At 44.4% G+C, this 17,948-nt stretch overlaps 1 protein-coding gene across 6 annotated transcripts in view; it reads left to right on the top strand.

Annotated features, from left to right (window-relative positions):
* TRPC6 (transient receptor potential cation channel subfamily C member 6) overlaps positions 1-17,948 on the top strand; it is a 227,461-nt gene that overhangs the window by 153,730 nt on the left and 55,783 nt on the right. For all 6 annotated transcript variants that reach the window (XM_056561538.1, XM_056561536.1, XM_056561533.1 and 3 more), the window contains exon 6: positions 16,382-16,615. In XM_056561538.1, coding sequence (XP_056417513.1) covers positions 16,382-16,615 — 234 coding nt within the window. The remainder of the gene's footprint in view (positions 1-16,381; positions 16,616-17,948) is intronic.

Raw genomic sequence — 17,948 nt, 5'->3', positions numbered from 1 at the left:
CCAACCAGTGTTGGGAAACACTGTGCTAGACCCTTTGGTCCCTGTACTGTAGAAAATGACATCCTCCAACACTAGCAAGGCATGCTGGTCCGCAAGAGATACAGAAATACTTGGTGCAGTATATTTGTATACGGTCGCTCATTAGACGCATGGAAGATCAGATTCCATAGCAGAACATTTATAAGGAGACCCGTCTAACAAGCCGTATATATGAGCCCCCTGATATTTATGAGCTGCGCTTCTCACGAGGTTCTTTGTATCTCCAGTGCTTTATAAATTGAATTGAATTTTAAATAACCACAATTTTTTCTATGTCTCATTCCCCATAATGAGAAAACAGATGGAGTCATGCACTTAGACCCGTCACTGGTTATTGCAGTCTGTGTAATGAATACCAACTGCAGGGTTAGATGAGATACATACGTCTGCTGAGGAGATTACATACAGTATCTGTCATTTTCTGCGGAGGATCTGATTATTGCAGCAAGTAAACTGTTCTATAGATTGGATTGACATTTCGGTGAATAGGATAACGTGATCAGAGCTGGGCCAAAGAGGTTTTCGGCTAATTTTGTAAGACTTTAATTTATTGGCGATTCTTCATTTTCTGTAAATGTTATAGAACAACAACAAAGAAATCACAGGGCTCAGTAGCAAAATGTCATTTCGAACCAGTCTGTCCATTCTCCTCTGACATCAACAAGGCATTTTCATCTTAACAACTGCTGCTTACTGGATATTTTCCATTCTAAGTAAATTCGAGAGACGGTTGTGTGTGAAAATCCCAGTAGACTCTGAAATACTCAGACCAGCCCATCTGCCACCAAAAATCTTGCCACGTTTAAAGGGGTGCTCCGCCCCTAGACATCGTATCTGATCACAGGGTCTCGCTGCTCTATTTTCTGTAAATGTTACAGAACAAAAACAGAAATCAAAGGGCTTTGTAGCAAAAAAGGACTTTAACATTGATGACCTATCAGATTGGTGGGTCTGACCCCCATTGATCAGCTCATTAAAGGGAACGCCCTTCCATTACTGGACATAGCACTGTGCATTTTTTAGTGGCTGTGCCTGGTACTGCAGCTTACCTCTGCTCTTTTTCAATGAATGGGTCTATGCTACAGGTAGTACCAGGCATAGCCACTCTCAAGCCATAGCCAACAAGAGCATGACAGTGCAATATTGTGGTCCTTTAGTGCACTGGCCCTCACACCTCTCAGCGCTGGTCGGGTTCAGTCTAGACAAAGTGAACATATGCAGTGATGCATACCGTACATGTATTGCCATTCACTCTTGTACATTTGCTGGGCAGGGTACCAGTGCACCTGAACCAGTGTATGTGTATACAGCAGCCCGGCCATAGGACGCAGCACCTTATGCGTTGTCCACTTATGCACTACATTTACTGGAGTGCAGTTCTGTATGCTTCGATGCTTACTGTATAGAAGCAGGCAGTTTCGTTTTTGACAGAGGTCCCTGCTCCTGTACGTACTTTGTGTGACAGCACAAAAAGAGTAGAGTGTGGCCAGTCAAGTTGGCCATGACTCCACCTGTAAACCCATGCAAAAACCAAAGAAAAGGCACACCATATAGCGCACACCCAACTAGTTCAACAAACCTTTATTAGTTACAAAAAACATAGACAAAGATACCAATCAAATAGATCCCATAAAAACATTTTAAATGGTACAAAACTTGCCCACCCACAACAGGGGGGAGACCAGCGGACCCCACCCAGGACACCCATTTAAATAAGTGTCTTAAGGAGGTGAGCTGGACTAACAACTTTCTCTACTTATAACTTTAATATAGTATTTTTTTGTTACCTAAGCACAAAGGCAGGATTGTACACTTATTTAAACGGGTGTCCTGGGTGGGGTCAGCTGGGCTCCCCCCTGTTGTGGGTGGGCATGTTTTGTGCCGTTTTAAATGTTTTTATGGGATCTATTTGATTCGTATCTTTGTCTATGTTTTTTGTAACTAATAAAGATTTGTTGAACTAGTCGGGTGTTCGCTATATGGTGTGCCTTTTTTTGGGTTTTTTGCAATGGTTTGTGTTGGGCACACACAGCAGCACCCCTCTTTTGCATGGAGCTGAGCCTGCTAGTATAAGAATAGTATCCACGTGTAAATCCATGATCATTTTGGGTTTAAAGGGGTACTCCGGTACTAGACATCTCATCCGCAATCCACATGATAGGGAAAAGGTGTCTGCACATGGGAGGTCCGGCCACTGAGACCCCCGCGATCTTCTTCCCTGCACCCTGGTAATCCAAATGCATGGAGCGATCTTCATTGTGGCCGACATGCCCCCTCTATATATATCTATGGGAGATTTGGAGATACTCGAACGCTGGTTCTCTGTCTCTCCCATAGATTGAGGGGTTGTGTTTACCACAGCTGCTTCTAAGCCTAGTACAGCCGGTGTTTTAAACATAAATGTTCAGAGCATCAGGGTGCCGGGCCGGAGATCTTGGGGGGTCCGACCGCTGGGCCCCCCATGATCAGACATCTTATCCCCAGGATCTTTAAGATGGTGGTTCTGTGCCTGACAAAACCCTTTTAAGGCATTCCATGTATAACATTCTCAATCAATGCTGATAGGTTTGGATAGAAAGTAGACACTGTTCAGTCAAAACACTGGGTATAAAAACTTGAGTAAGAGGATTAGGGTAAAGGGTTGTGGTCCAGTAGCGTAAGTGATGGGTCGTGGTGGTGACATGCTACCAGTATAACCAAACACAGGTTGTAGAATTACATCGACACATAGTAAGTACATTTGAAGAAGACACGGGACATGGGTAACCATAGATTCTATATTTCTACATAGGCTTTAACCTTTTTTATGTGTTTTATATTAAAGGGGTACTCTGGTGGAAAACAGATTTGTAAATTACTTCTATTAAAAAATTCTTAATCCCTCCAGTACTAATCATCTGCTGTTTACTCCACAGGAAGTTGAGTTGTTCTATTCTGTCTGACCACAGTGCTCTCTGCTGGCACCTCTGTCCATGTCAGGAACTGTCCAGAGCAGGAGAGGTTTGCTATAGGGATTTGCTCCTACTCTGGACAGTTTCTGACATAGACAGAGGTGTCAGCAGAGAGCACTGTGGTCAGACAGAAAAGAACAACTCAACTTCCTGTGGAGCATACAGCAGATGATAAGTACTGGAAGGATTAAGAATTTTTTAATAGAAGTAATTTACAAATCTGTTTAACTTTCATGAGTCAGTTGATAAAAAAAAATTCACAGAAGTACCCCTTTAAACAGGGACACCTATGGGCTTTAAACTAGTTTGTAGTCCATAATAATGTCAACCTATTGCACTTTAGGGGCTCATGCAGAGCCATGTGCATTGGCCTTTTACTTTTGAGCACCAATAATTCCATGTCTCACTATGTGGTGCCACTGTACATAACAGCGTTACAGCGACAGCTAACAATTTTAGCGAAGAATTTGTCTGTAATACAGTATAGATGGTTTATACAGAATTAAACTCTGAATGCCTCCATATGAAATTGGCAGCATATGAAACTACCTCAGGGCCCTATACCATTTTGTTAGAACTTGGTGCTAATGCAAACCTGTGAATGAACTTTTAAAGTGTACCTGTCATTTCAGGTGACTTTTCATTATAAGCTGTCCTGTGTGTGTACATTAGGAGCAGCACTATTACTGGTCATTATATAACTTGTATATGATATTTATAGCAGATTTCTGCTGTGCAGGCTTCATTTATATTTGCAGTTCTCCCAGAATGGGTGTGCAAAGCTCCCTACTCCCCCCCTCCATAGACTTGCTGTAATGTCCTTGTATTTATGTTTGTATCTTTCTGTTTAGGTGTGTGTTCACACACTAGTATTTTCAGGGCAGTTTGCTATTCTCCCTGGATAGGGAATAGTTAATGCCCTGAACAAGTAGACGGGGAGAGTGTCACTAGGGACAGCTTAGGGCTCACTCGCCCTGTCCCTCCCCCCCCACACTCGATTATGACACTTGTATTGCTTGTCTTGCAGACACAGAATAAAGCTGAGCTACTTTTCATACTGGAATACAGTCTCACTGGAAAGGGAGGGGAATTGGGTAAAAAGTTTGAAAACAAAAGAGAGAAATATTTTAGTCTCATAAAATATATTACAGTTTCTTTTTTTCACTTGTACTATTGATCTATGCAAAATTTGTTCAAATGACACAGTGTCTATTAAAATGGGTACTCTGCTGCTAGACATCTTATCCCATGTCCAAAGGATAGGGGATAAGATGTCTAAATGCAGGGGTCCCTATGCTAGGATCTCCGACAGCACCTGGCATTCTGAACAAATGCAGAGTTTCAGTGGTCGTCACACCACGCCCCCTTGTGACATCATGCAACGCCCCCTCCATTCATGTCTAGCAGTGGAGTACCCCTTTAAGGTTTTTGCCTTTATATGCTTCATTGCCTGGAACATAATTCCAATCTCTGGGAAAGAGACAGAAGATAAAATAGATTATGATGAATAAGGTAAAGGAACCAGGATGCTTCTAGAGAAATCCTTTCTATTTTATAAAATTTGAAATTCCAGGTATTATCAATTCTGGCAACTCGGGAGGGCTACGAATTTCTTCAGCTTTATCCTTTATTTCTATTACATATTCTGTTTTCCTTGATCTTTCCATATATCCATTGTGTTAAATCTATGCAAAATTCCTCAAGTCATTTGTATTTTTGTCTCCACCTCCAGCTCTTATCTCAGAAAAACATGCACAATGCAGTAATCCTCTTTTATAAGGTTTCTGCGAGCATAAAACAGCAGAACGGTATAATTTCTTTTCTGATTACGGGTAGGGACACATATGGCAGTTTTGGTCCTTTTTCTTTATCCAGAATGTAGTGTTACTGCATTGGAAATGTTTAGGAGCGAAGAGCTAATCCCCACTGGTCATAGAAGGGCTTCTTGGGCCCCCCAGGAAAAATGAATCTCACGGTCCATCCTCCATCTACATATAGGACATCTGCGTGTCTTTTAATCGCAGCATAAACCATGACAAGTGATTGACCCAAAAATTAGCACCAAATTAAGTTTTCTTCTGCTAGACTTTCAGGGCAAACTGTATATGCTTTTGACTAGAAAAGGACCCTCTGGTTTTTGATTGATGCCTAAACATTTGTGGTTTATGTGCCTGTCCATCCCTACCGTTCTTGGTATTTAGTTTCTTACTACAATTTTTCACAATACAAATTCAATATGTTATCATAATATGATAGCAACGCACTCAACTTTCTGCAACATATTGAAGGACAGCAGGGCCGGTTTTAGGCTTAGCATGGCCCTGGGCAAAATCAAAAGCGGGGCCCCAAAAGTCATAATAGTGCACTAACCAGATTTGTTAATTTTTTGGTCACTTCAAATACCATAAAAAATATCTAAAAAGCAATTGAAAAGTCAGAAAATGGTACCGATAAAAACTACAAATCACAGCACAAAAAATGACCCTCATACATCCCCATATACAGAAAAATAAAAGAGTTATAGGGATCAGAATAGTACAATTTTATATTTTTGTATAGTTCCCCCACATTAGGTTGGCAGCATAGTTCCCCCACATTAGGTTTATAGTCCCCCTACAGTAGGTAGACAGTATAGTTCCCCCACATTAGGTTGTAGTTCCCCCACATTAGGTTTGCAGTAAAGTTCCCCCACATTAGGTTGTAGTCCCCCTACAGTAGGTAGACCGTATAGTTCCCCCACATTAGGTTGTAGTTTCCCCACATTAGGTTGGCAGTATGTACCCCCACATTAGGTTGTAGTTCCCCCATTAGGTTGGCAGTATATTTCCCCCACATTAGGTTGTAGTTCCCCAACATTAGGCTGGCAGTATAGTTCCCCACATTAGGTTGGCAGTATAGTTCCACCACATTAGGTTGGTAGTATAGTTCCCCCACATTAGGTTACAGTTCCTCCACATTAGGCTGGCAGTATAGTTCCCCCCACATTAGGTTGTCAGTATAGTTCCCCCCACATTAGGTTGGCAGTATAGTTCCCCCACATTAGGTTGTAGTTAACCCACATTAGGTTGGCAGTATAGTTCCCCCACATTAGGTTTTAGTTCCCCCACATTAGGATGCCAGTATGTTCCCCCACATTAGGTTGCAGTTCCCCCACATTAGGTTGGCAGTATAGTCCCCCCACATTAGGTTGGCAGTATAGTTCCCCCACATTAGGTTGTAGTTCCCCCACATTAGGATGGCAGTATGTTCCCCACATTCGGTTGTAGTTCCCCCACATTAGGTAGGCAGTATAATTCTCCCACATTTGGTTGTAGTTCCCCCACATTAGGTTGGCAGTATGTTCCCCCGCATTAGGTTGGCAGTATAGTTCCCCCACATTAGGTTGGCAGTATTGTTCCCCCACAATAGGTTGGCAGTATAGTTCCCCCACATTAGGTTGTAGTTACCCCCCCCCCCAATTTGGTTGGCAGTATTGTTCCCCAACATTAGGCTGACAGTATAGTTCCCCCACATTAGGTTGGCAGTATAGTTCCCCCCACATTAGGTTGGCTGTATAGTTCCCCCACATTTGGTTGTAGTTCTCCCACATTAGGTTGGCAGTATAGTTCCCCCACATTAGGTTGTAGTTCCCCCTACATTAGGTTGGCAGTATAGTTCCCCCCCACATTAGGTTGGCAGTATAGTTCCCCGACATTTGGTTGTAGTTCTCCCACTTTAGGTTGGCAGTATAGTTCCCCCCACATTAGGTTGGCAGTATAGTTCCCCCACATTAGGTTTTAGTTCCCCCACAGTAGGTTGGCAGTATAGTTTTTATGCACTCACGAATCGTGAGGCATATAAATAATGCTAATTTAGATTTATTTATAGAAAAAAATATTTAAAATATCAAACACCCGGCCGCCACAAAAAGTGCTGGTGCAAAAAAATATAATGTACACAATTTTAGAAACATGTACATAATGCCATACAATTATGTAGCCCTGGGGAGAAAAGCAGTCTCTTTGTATATATAGCCAAATAGAGGAATATGCCTGTTGCAGCTGAAATACAGAGTCTCAAGTCCTGCTACTGGATATAATTAAGCTATAACAGTCTCAGCATTGTAGAGATGATTAAGCACAGTTCTTATAAGTATAGCTCTTTAGTCTGCACTGGGATGGCAGTCCCCTGCAACATATTAGGCAGTTCATATAGTACTACAAAGACAAGAAAAACCTGGTATCCAGAACTTGCTTCAAACGTGACGACTTGCAGTCAGATGGTGCGGGCTGTAGCTCCTGATTCAGTAGATCTCGTAGGTGATGCTTCTTTGGCTATAGTTCCTCTGGCTTATTGCGTCTCCCCAGGTATATGGCTAAAGTCCATAGACAGATTTCGGACAGATTCTACGCGTTTCTCGCCTTGAGCGATCATCAGGAATCTGTAAGTACATGACAGAGATGTCCTCAAATGAATTTGTTTAGGCTCCCATTTTTCAGCGTGGTGCCGATATAGCACTGACGGCGGCCGTATACCTTAGCTGCGTGGCAGTCTGGACCGTATAGTTCCCCCACATTAGGTTGTAGTTCCCCCACATTAGGTTGGCGATATAGTTCCCCCACATTAGGCTGGCAGTATAGTTCCCCCACATTAGGTTGGCAGTATAGTTCCCCCACATTAGGTTGTAGTTCCCCCACATTAGGTAGGCAGTATAGTTCCCCCACATTAGGTTGTAGTTCCCCCACATTAGGTTGTCAGTATGCTCCCTCACATTAGGTTGACAGTATCGTTCCCCCACATTAGGTTGGCAGTATAGTTCCCCCACATTAGGTTGTAGTTCCCCCACAGTAGGTAGGCAGTATAGTTCCCCCACATTAAGTTGGCAGTATAGTTCCCCCACATTAGGCTGGCAGTATAGTTCCCCCACATGACGTTGGCAGTATAGTTCCCCCATATTAGGTTGGCAGTACAGTTCCCCCACATTAGGTTGGCAGTATCTTCCCCCACATAAGGTTTTAGTTCCCCTGCATTAGGTCGGCAGTACAGTTCCCCCACATTAGGTTGTAGTTCCCCCACATTAGGTTGGCAGTATGTTCCCCCAGATTAGGTTGTAGTTCCCCCGCATTAGGTTGGCAGTACAGTTCCCCCACATTAGGTTGGCAGTATAGTTCCCCCACATTAGGTTGGTAGTATAGTTCCCCCCACATGAGGTTGGCAGTATAGTTTCCCCACATTAGGTTAGCAGTATAGTTCCCCCACATTAGGTTGTAGTTCCCCCACAATAGATTAGAAGTTTAGTTCCCCCACATTAGGTTGGCAGTATAGTTCCCCCACATTAGGCTGGCAGTATAGTTCCCCCACATTTGGTTGGTAGTATAGTTCCCCCCACATGAGGTTGGAAGCTTAGCTCCCCCACATTAGGCTGTAGTTCCCCCACATTAGGTTCGCAGTATAGTTCCCCCACATTAGGTTGTAGTTCCCCCACATTAGGTTGGCAGTGTGTCCCCCCACATTAGGTTTTAGTTCCCCCTCATTAGGTTGGCAATATAGTTCCCCCCATTAGTTTGGCAGTATAGTTCCCCCACATTAGGCTGGCAGTATAGTTCCCCCACATTAGGTTGTAGTTCCCCCACAGTAGGTAGGCAGTATAGTTCCCCCACATTAGGTTGGCAGTATAGTTCCCCAACATTAGGCTGGCAGTACAGTTTCCCCCACATGAGGTTGGCAGTATAGTTCCCCCATATTAGGTTGGCAGTATAGTTCCCCCACATTAGGTTGGCAGTATCTTCTCCCACATTAGGTTGTAGTTCCCCCACATTAGGTTGGCAGTAAGTTCCCCCAGATTAGGTTTTAGTTCCCCCGCATTAGGTTGGCAGTACAGTTCCCCCACATTAGGTTGGCAGTATAGTTCCCCCCACATTAGGTTGGCAGTATAGTTCCCCCCACATGAGGTTGGCAGTATAGTTTCCCCACATTAGGTTGGCAGTATAGTTCCCCCACATTAGGTTGTAGTTCCCCCACATTAGATTAGAAGTTTAGTTCCCCCACATTTGGTTGGTAGTATAGTTCCCCCCACAAGAGGTTGGAAGTTTAGCTCCCCCACATTAGGCTGTAGTTCCCCCACATTAGGTTTGCAGTATAGTTCCCCCACATTAGGTTGTAGTTCCCCCACATTAGGTTGGCAGTGTGTCCCCCCACATTAGGTTTTAGTTCCCCCTCATTAGGTTGGCAATATAGTTCCCCCCATTAGTTTGGCAGTATAGTTCCCCCACATTAGGCTGTAGTTCCACCACATTAGGTTGGCAGTATAGTTCCCCCACATTAGGTTGTAGTTCCCCCACATTAGGTTATAGTTCCCCCACATTAGGTTGGCAGCATGTTCCCCCACATTAGGTTTTAGTTCCCCTGCATTAGGTTGGCAGTACAGTTCCCCCACATTAGGTTGACAGTATAGTTCCCTCACATTAGGCTGGCAGTATAGCTCCCCCCAAATAAGGTTGGCAGTATAGTTCCCCCACATTAGATTGGCAGTATAGTTCCCCCACATTAGGTTGTAGTTCCCCCACATTAGGTTAGAAGTTTAGTTCCCCCACATTAGGCTGGCAGTATAGTTGCCCCATATTTGTTGGTAGTATAATTCCCCCCCATATGAAGTTGGAAGTTTAGCTCCCCCACATTAGGTTGTAGTTCCCCCACATTAGGTTCGCAGTATAGTTCCCCCACATTAGGTTTTAGTTCCTCCTCATTAGGTTGGCAATATAGTTCCCCCATTAGGTTGGCAGTACAGTTCCCCCACATTAGGCTGGCAGTATAGTTCCCCCAACAGGAGGTTGGCAGTATAGTTCCCCCACATTAGGTTGTAGTTCCCCCACATTAGGTTGGCAGTATGTTCCCCCACATTAGGTTGTAGTCCCCCCCCCCATTAGGTTGGCAGTATAGTTCCCCCACATTAGGTTATCAGCATAGTTCCCACCCACATTAGGTTGGCAGTATATTTCCCCCCACATTAGGTTGGTGGTATAGTTCCCCATATTAGGTTAGCAGTATAGATCCCCCACATTAAGTTGTAGTTCCCTCACAGTAATTAGGCAGTATAATCCCCCCACATTAGGTTGTAGTTCCCCCACAGTAGGTTGTCAGTATAGTTCCCCCACATTAGGTTGTAGTTCCCCCATATTAGGTTGGCAGTATATTTCCTCAGCACTAGGTTGTAGTTCCCCCACATTAGGTTGTATTTCCCCCACATTCGGCTGGCAGTATTGGTCCCCCACATTAGGTTGGCAATATAGTTCCCCCCACATTAGGCTGGCAGCATAGTTCCCCCACATTGGGTTGGCAATATAGTTCCCCCACATTCGGTTGGCAGTATAGTTCTCCCACATTTGGTTGTATTTTCCCCCGCATTACGTTGGCAGTATAGTTCCTCCACATTAGGTAGGCAGTATGTTCCCCCACATTAGGTAGGCAGTATAGTTTCCCCCATATTAGGTTGTAGTTCCCCCACATTAGGTTGGTAGTATAGTTTCTCTACAGACATACAGCCTTCAGCCATATACAGTGTATGGCTGGAGGCTGTATGCCTGTGTACTGCCACACTTCAGTGCTCCATTCACTGCTTCTCCAGTCAGGGGTCAGGATCTACTGCTATGGCCTTTAGGCCATAGCAGTAGGTCCCGGGACTGGAGGAGCACTGGTCGGAGCACTGAAGATGACGTGCCGCTGGTACCATGCGCGCGTCCTCACTGCTCCCCTCCGCTCTGTAGCTATGGGTGCACGCAAGGGACGTCAGTGACATCCCTGCATGTGCTACCTCCCAGCGGCCACTGCATTTTTATAGTTAAGGTAACCGGGACATCCTTGTGTCCCGAAAAGATATTTCGGGACACAGGGATGTCCTGAATGTGAGGGGGGATCTGCCACTGAGCAGCCCGCAGGGGACCCCCTAGGGGATGGGAGCCCTGGGCAATTGCCCGGTTTGCCCCGCCTTAACGCTGGCTCTAAAGAACAGTTAGTATGGACATATGAATGGATTATAAGGATTCTACAATAAAAGTTAAAGGGGTACACATTTTTTTTTTAAATCAACTTATGCCAGATAGTTATAAAGATTTGTAAATTACTTCTATTTAAAAATGTTAATCCTTCCAGGACTTATTAGCTGCTGTATGCTCCAGAGGAAGTTGTATAGTTATTTTCTGTCTAACCACAGTGCTCTCTGCTGACACCACTGTCTGGACAGTTTCTGAGATGGACAGAGGTGTCAGCAGAGAGCAATGTGGTCAGACTGAAAAGAAATCCAAAAAGAAAAGAACTCCCTGCTGATAAGTACTGGAAGGAGTAAGATTTTTAAATAGAAGTAATATGCACATCTGTTAAACTTTCTGGCACCAGCTGATTAAAAATGTTTTTGCCCACCAGAGTACCCCTTTAAGTCTTAATCAACCCTGTGCTGGAACAATTTTCCTTCAATGTAGGAATCTCTGTTTGCCGTTGACTGGCAGTGTTCGGATAGCACATGGGTATTTTACAAAGACAAGCCACAAGCCAAGGGTGAGCTTTAAAGAGGTCGTGACGTCATGGCCACACCCCTTGTGACGTCACACCATGGCCCCTCAATGCAAGTCTACGGGGGCTGTGGCATGCATTTAGGGGGTGTGGTGTGACATCACGAGGGGTGTGGTAGTGACATCACAACCCCTGCCGCCCACACCCAGCGCTCCAAATGAACGCCAGGTGCTGCATAGAGATGCAGGACCCCTACGCTCAGACATATCTCCTATCCTTTGGCTAGGGGATAAGATGTCTAGGGGCGGAGTACCCCTTTAGGGTCTATTCACACGTACAGCATTCTGCGCAGATTTGATGTGCAGGATTTTCTGCTGCAGATTTCAATGTAAACTCAAAGACTGAACACAACTTCAAATCCAGTGCATCAAATAGGCACAGAATACTATACTTGTTAATAGACCCTTAAAGACTATTGTATTCATTCTGCAACATACATCACAACCACTGGGTAATCACACTTGGATGCCTATTACACAGACAACTCTTGTCGGAGTATTACAAAATCGTGTTGTTGTTTTTTCATCTAGTCATCTCGTACTACTACTCATCATGGGAAATGTTTATCCAAGAGAAAAAGATTTGGAAGGACACCTCTGTATGAACAGAATTAAAAATGGCCTAGCAGAATAGCAGGGGAACCTGCAGAAGACAACCCCCTTATGGCGATGACTATGGAAACCATCACTTGTCTATTTCTCATGGAATATTTCACTCATAACCAGATCGACTTTACCAATGATATTTGCTACATGTGCAACAATCACAACAAATTACACTACAAATAGTTTTGGATGGGTTTTATTTGGGAGGGTGGACCCTCAGAATTATTTACAATTGTCAGCCAAGAGAAACCAGTCGAATTGTGCTTATCTACTCGGAGATCACTAGTAGTGTTTAATGGACGCTTCTGGGCTAACATGATTGAGGGCCGATCCTCAGGTGCCAACAATCCCTGCCGACCAGGAATTTGTTGGCCTGTTCTGAGGTTGGGCCATCAATCATATAAGCTTGGAGATACCCGAGTACATTGCTTTGACGCGACCATAGAGAATGTATGGAGCGTGCGCCGACATGCCATCAATTCATTGGGGAGAGTTGGGCTCCATTCAGGAGGTAAAGGGAGGTTCCAGATGTTTGACCCCCACCACCACAATTAGAAACTTATCCTCTACCCTGTATATAGGGGAAAAGTTTTTAGGCGCTTGAATACTCCTTTTAAAGGGGTACTCTGCCTCTAGTCACCTTATGTCCTAACCAAAGGATAGGGGATAAGATGTTTGATTGCGGGGTTCCCGCCGCTGGGGACCACTGCGATCTCCGCTGCGGCACCCCAGACATCTGGTGCATGGAGCGAACTTTGCTCCGTGCCGGATGACTGGCAATGAGGGGCAGAGGCTCGTGATATCACGGCCATGCCTCCTCAATGCAAGCCTATGGGAGGAGCCGTGAGGGCCGCCACGCCCCCTCCCATAGACGTTCATTGAGGGGGCATCGCCTTGATGTAACGAGTGGGGCATGTCCGTGACGTCACGAGCGGGGCATGGCCGTGATGTCATAAGTGGGGATGTGGCCGTGACGTCACAAGCCTCCGGTGCTCGATGCCGGATGACTCGTGACGTCATGGCCACGCCCCTCCTATAAACTTGCATTGAGGGGGCATGGCCGTGACATCACGAGCAGGGCGTGGCCGTGACGTCACGAGCCTCTGGCGCTGCACCCAATGCTCTGAAGGAATACCAAGTGCAGCAGGGAGATCGCGATCAGACATCTTATCCCCTCTCCTTTGGATGGGGATAAGATGTCTAGTGGTGGAGAACCAAAATCATAGGACATAGTGGGAAAGAATGCACCTTTGAACATTGTAGTAAAGGTATCAGTTGATACCCTCATTGAATGAGCTGTAGTACCCCCACCTACTAGGAAAAGGGCATTAACATGTATAAGTCAATCAAGAGTGCCTTCACCTGAAATGTCTTTGCTAGATGATGTAATAAACAGATGGAAGGAAGTTATTGATACAAACATTGCACTATGAAATGGTTAGACATCCTCTGAGGTTCTCCTCCTTTGATGCTGTTTGCCACAAAACCTCAAATAAAAGCCCTGGCAGAAGCACTTGACAAGAGATGGAGGTTTATACCGTATGTCAGTGGATCTATCCTGCAGACAACACTAAGCAGATGCTCAGGGATAGAGTGTTATTTCATGTCAGAACTAAGGGAGCAGAAGCTGCCAGAGAACTGACATTTAAATAGAAAATCGTATCCACCTAAATGAAAGTGCAGCCGCTTGTCCTCCAGTCTCCTGTGTACCGCTGAACCTTGCTTAATGGGGTTTGCAACTAATAGCAGGTTGTATTAAATTGTGTCAGGATATATATAGCGCTGGCACATATAAATGTGGTTTTTGTGCCGATTGAAAAAAGATTTCGACCCAAAATGTAAAATTGACAACTCGATTAATTCAGAAGAAGCGGCCATTTTTGACTACAGGAAGTGCCGCTATATTAGTTGGGAATTTTGCGAAAAATGGTCATGCAGTTGTGACCAATTTCTGAAACTCCAGAGCAGTGGGTTCCCCCATAAGTATAAAGTTGGCAATCAGGGGTACACAGTGTTAAAGGGGTACTCCGCCCCTAGACATCTTATCCCCAACCCAAGGAAAGGGGACAAGATGTCTGATTGGCAATTGGTGGCCTGTTCTGAGGTTGGGCCATCAATAATATTAGCTTGGAGATACCCAAGTACATTGCTTTGACATCTTTGGCGCTACCATAGAGAATGTATAGAGCGCGCACTGACACATTGCTCATTGGGGAGAGTTGGGCTCCGTTCAGGAGATAAAGGGAGGTTCCAGATGTTGGAACTCCAGCACCACAATCAGACAATTATCCTCTATCCTGTAGATAGAGGGAAAGTTTTTAGGGGCTGGAATACGGTACTCCGGCCCTTGACATCTTATCCCCTATCCAAATGAGGCGTGAAGGACGATCCGTCATGCCCCCTCCCATAGACTTGCATTGAGGGGGCATGGCCGTGAAATCACGAGCCTCCGCCCGCATCACCATCATCCGGCTCGGAGCAAAGTTCACTCCGTGCATCGGATGTCTGGGGTGCCGCAGCCGAGATCAGACATCTTGTCCCCTATCCTTTGGATAGGGAAAAAGATGTCTAAGGGTGGAGTACCCCTTTAAGCCCCCTGGTTTAACACAGTGTTCAAATCACTAGTGGGGTTGATTAAAAAAAAACTTACTGCACAGGAAACTCTCTTCATATTCTCTACTAGTCCAAGTTCACACTTCCTAAAATCTTGCAGCATATTTTATCCTATGTGTACATGTTTGACGATAACTATTACTGTTACAGCCAAAAATGCACACATAAAATAAAATATGCCACAAGATTTTACAAAGTATGGACCTGGTCTTAGGTATATTATTAAGTGGGTCCTATTCAAAGAACCACCCTATTAACTATAGTGGGGACTCACAACAAACATTCTATCTCACTTTAAAGAACTTGTGTAACCATATATTACATATTTGTCCATTGACCTCAAAGTGCAACATGTTGTACTCCACTTGGATGAGTTGGAAATTTTGCGCAGCCTGATGACATAAGGATTTTTTTATTTGACGACCTCTTGACATATGTCAAACATTTTCTGTAACCAAAATCAAAGCGGAAGGGGTCCAAGCTCATGGACTTTAATAATGTGGCCTTCTGACTTGGTCTTTGTCTCTGGGATCTTCTGATTTGGTCTCCATCACTGTGGTCTTTTGACTTGGTGTCTATTATTGTGATCTTATGACTTGGTCTCCATCGATGACACCCGTATATTAGTGGAGACCAAATCACAAGATCACATTGATCAAGTTGATGGAGATGAAATAAAAAAAAATGACAGTGATGGAAACAAAGTCAAAAGATTCCAAAGATAAAAAAAAACAAATTAGATATTCTAATTTGGCCTCTATCAATGTGATCTCCTGATTTATTCTTCACCATTGTTATCTTCTAACTTGGTTTCCATGTGACCTTCCAATTTAGTTTGATCTTCTGATTTGCTCTCTATCAATGTGGCCTCCTGATTTCGTTTCCTCTTCTATGATCTTCTGACTTGGTCTCCATTATTGCCATCCTTTAAAGGGAATCAATCATGATTCGTGTGGCAACACATTATGTATGGTAAAATCTTAATCCTCACCATCCCAGGGGACTTTCATGCCTGCAGGGATGGTAAGGATATAAGGTTAGATAGTATCTCCCACTGGCCCCGTAAGTTGTTCTCTGGGCAGGGAGCAATACTCACCTAGTCCTGGTCTTCTCGGCAGTAATCATACCCACTCCACGTGATTGCCAGCCTGCATCACCACTCTCCTTCTAAACAGACGGGGCAGAGCGATAACAAAGGCCGTGCCCAGGCTGTCATTTACACATAGGGGGCATGATTACAGCAGAGAAATCTAGGACTAGGTTAGTATAGCTCCCGGCCCAGGGGACTACTTACAGGGCCAGCTGGATACTTTTTAACCTTATATCCTCACATCCCTGTGGGCACTGTTTGCATACTTAACTATAAACTTCTGTTCCATTTTTCAGTGAGTTTGACTGTCATTTCCTTGCCATATATTATAGTAATGTAGCTTCTAAGAATCTCCGGCAATAGTCATAATATTTATGCATCCGTCTCCAGTTCCATCCCCAATGATTTGCATCCTCCAAATATAGTCTAGGCCTGCATGTGTTCCTAGGGCTATGTTTAGCATCTAAGTCTGTGTGTTAAGTTTGTGATGTTAACTACTGTACATAACTTTTTTTCAATAATATGTTATCTTTTTACAGGTATGATCTGGGCAGAATGTAAAGAGATTTGGTCACAAGGGCCCAGGGAATACATGTTTGAATTGTGGAATATCCTGGATTTCGGGATGTTGGCCATCTTTGCAGCATCATTCATTGCTAGGTTTATGGCCTTTTGGCATGCATCCCGAGCACAGAACTATGTTGATGATGATGAGAACATCAAAGACGTGACAAGTGCCACGCTGCCACCTGAAATCAAATATTATACTCTGGGTGAGTAGGCCAAACTCATAATTTAAGACTTATTGTCCATTTCACTTATAAAGACTTGTATTCATTTTAAGGAGGCTCTACTATGTGTGATAAACTTCTCTGTATATACAGAGGTAATGTTAGTGCACCCTTAATTTTATCACTTATGAGCACTGACCTGGAGATGTAGCAGAACTCAGTTTGTTGTTTAAGTGCTTGAGTCTGCATCTTCTGTTTATATCATGCTTCTGGCTGTAACGCCACTGAATGGCATCCATCGGTGTACTAAGTCTCCTGGCATTTACCTGCATCAAGTGGCTTTCTTTGTGCCATGTCTCTCCTGTGTATCCTGGCCTTACTCCTCTGGACTCTATCTTGCTGTTTCCGTATTGCTGCAGTTTCCACTTAGTCCTCTAGGGGCTGCGCATGAGCACTGGCTGAGACTTATAGAGCCAGTGTGCACTCTTTAATGGATTCTCCTCCTATCTCTGCCAAGCACCACCTATATAACCAAGCTCTGCCCATTCGCTGTTGCCTGAGCAACAGTGTAGTTCCTGCATAGTGAAGGTGTTTGTATTCTGCTCTGCTGACCCGTGTTCCTGACCTGAGCATGTTATGTTGCCTCTGCTGATGATGATCTCTCAGTACCTGCCTGCTTATCCTGTGTATGACCTGTGTCAGGACCATGCTTCTGTCTGCTGATCTAGCCTGCTCCACCTTGCTGCATCTGAGCTCCTCAGCGCTGCTGTTCTAACATTTCCAGTTCAGCTATAACACAAAGTCAACTCTACTACATCAGATTCTGTTGCTGCGTTTATGTCATCTATAGCATCAGCTCACCCCTTCATCCCCTATTTGACATACACCTCAACAATGGAGCAATAGCATAAATAGAAGAAAGGGAGTCTCATAGCAAAGATCAAAATCGGCCTCCTATTATGTCTGATTTTGCCCCCAGGACAGAAGGATCTAAATTTATTTTCCCATTGCTGTCCATGACCTTAGGATAATTCCCCTTTCCATTAATTTGCTGACAATGCCGTTTCCTGGAGTTCTGCACAGTTTTATACCAGTAGAAAAAGGAATAGAACCAACAAGGACAGGGCCCCCTATCTCCAGGGGTCCCATAGCATCTGCATGGTTTACCACTATAACTGTACCCCCTTGTATGACAATGTACACCCTTATATATTACTTGCACCAAACACTTATGTCTCTGTGCCATAACAGTGTTAGATTTTGGACAGTCTCTATGCAACTCTTCTTCTGGCTGATCGCTTAGGTCAGTGTTTCCCAACTAGGGTGCCTCCAGATGTTACAAAACTACAACTCCCAGCATGCCCGTACACCTTGC

The sequence above is a fragment of the Hyla sarda genome, chromosome 2, assembly GCF_029499605.1.
Source record: "Hyla sarda isolate aHylSar1 chromosome 2, aHylSar1.hap1, whole genome shotgun sequence".
Lineage (NCBI taxonomy): Eukaryota > Metazoa > Chordata > Amphibia > Anura > Hylidae > Hyla > Hyla sarda.
The sequence above is the reverse complement of the archived record's forward strand: the minus strand, read 5'-3'. Positions and strand labels throughout refer to the sequence as shown.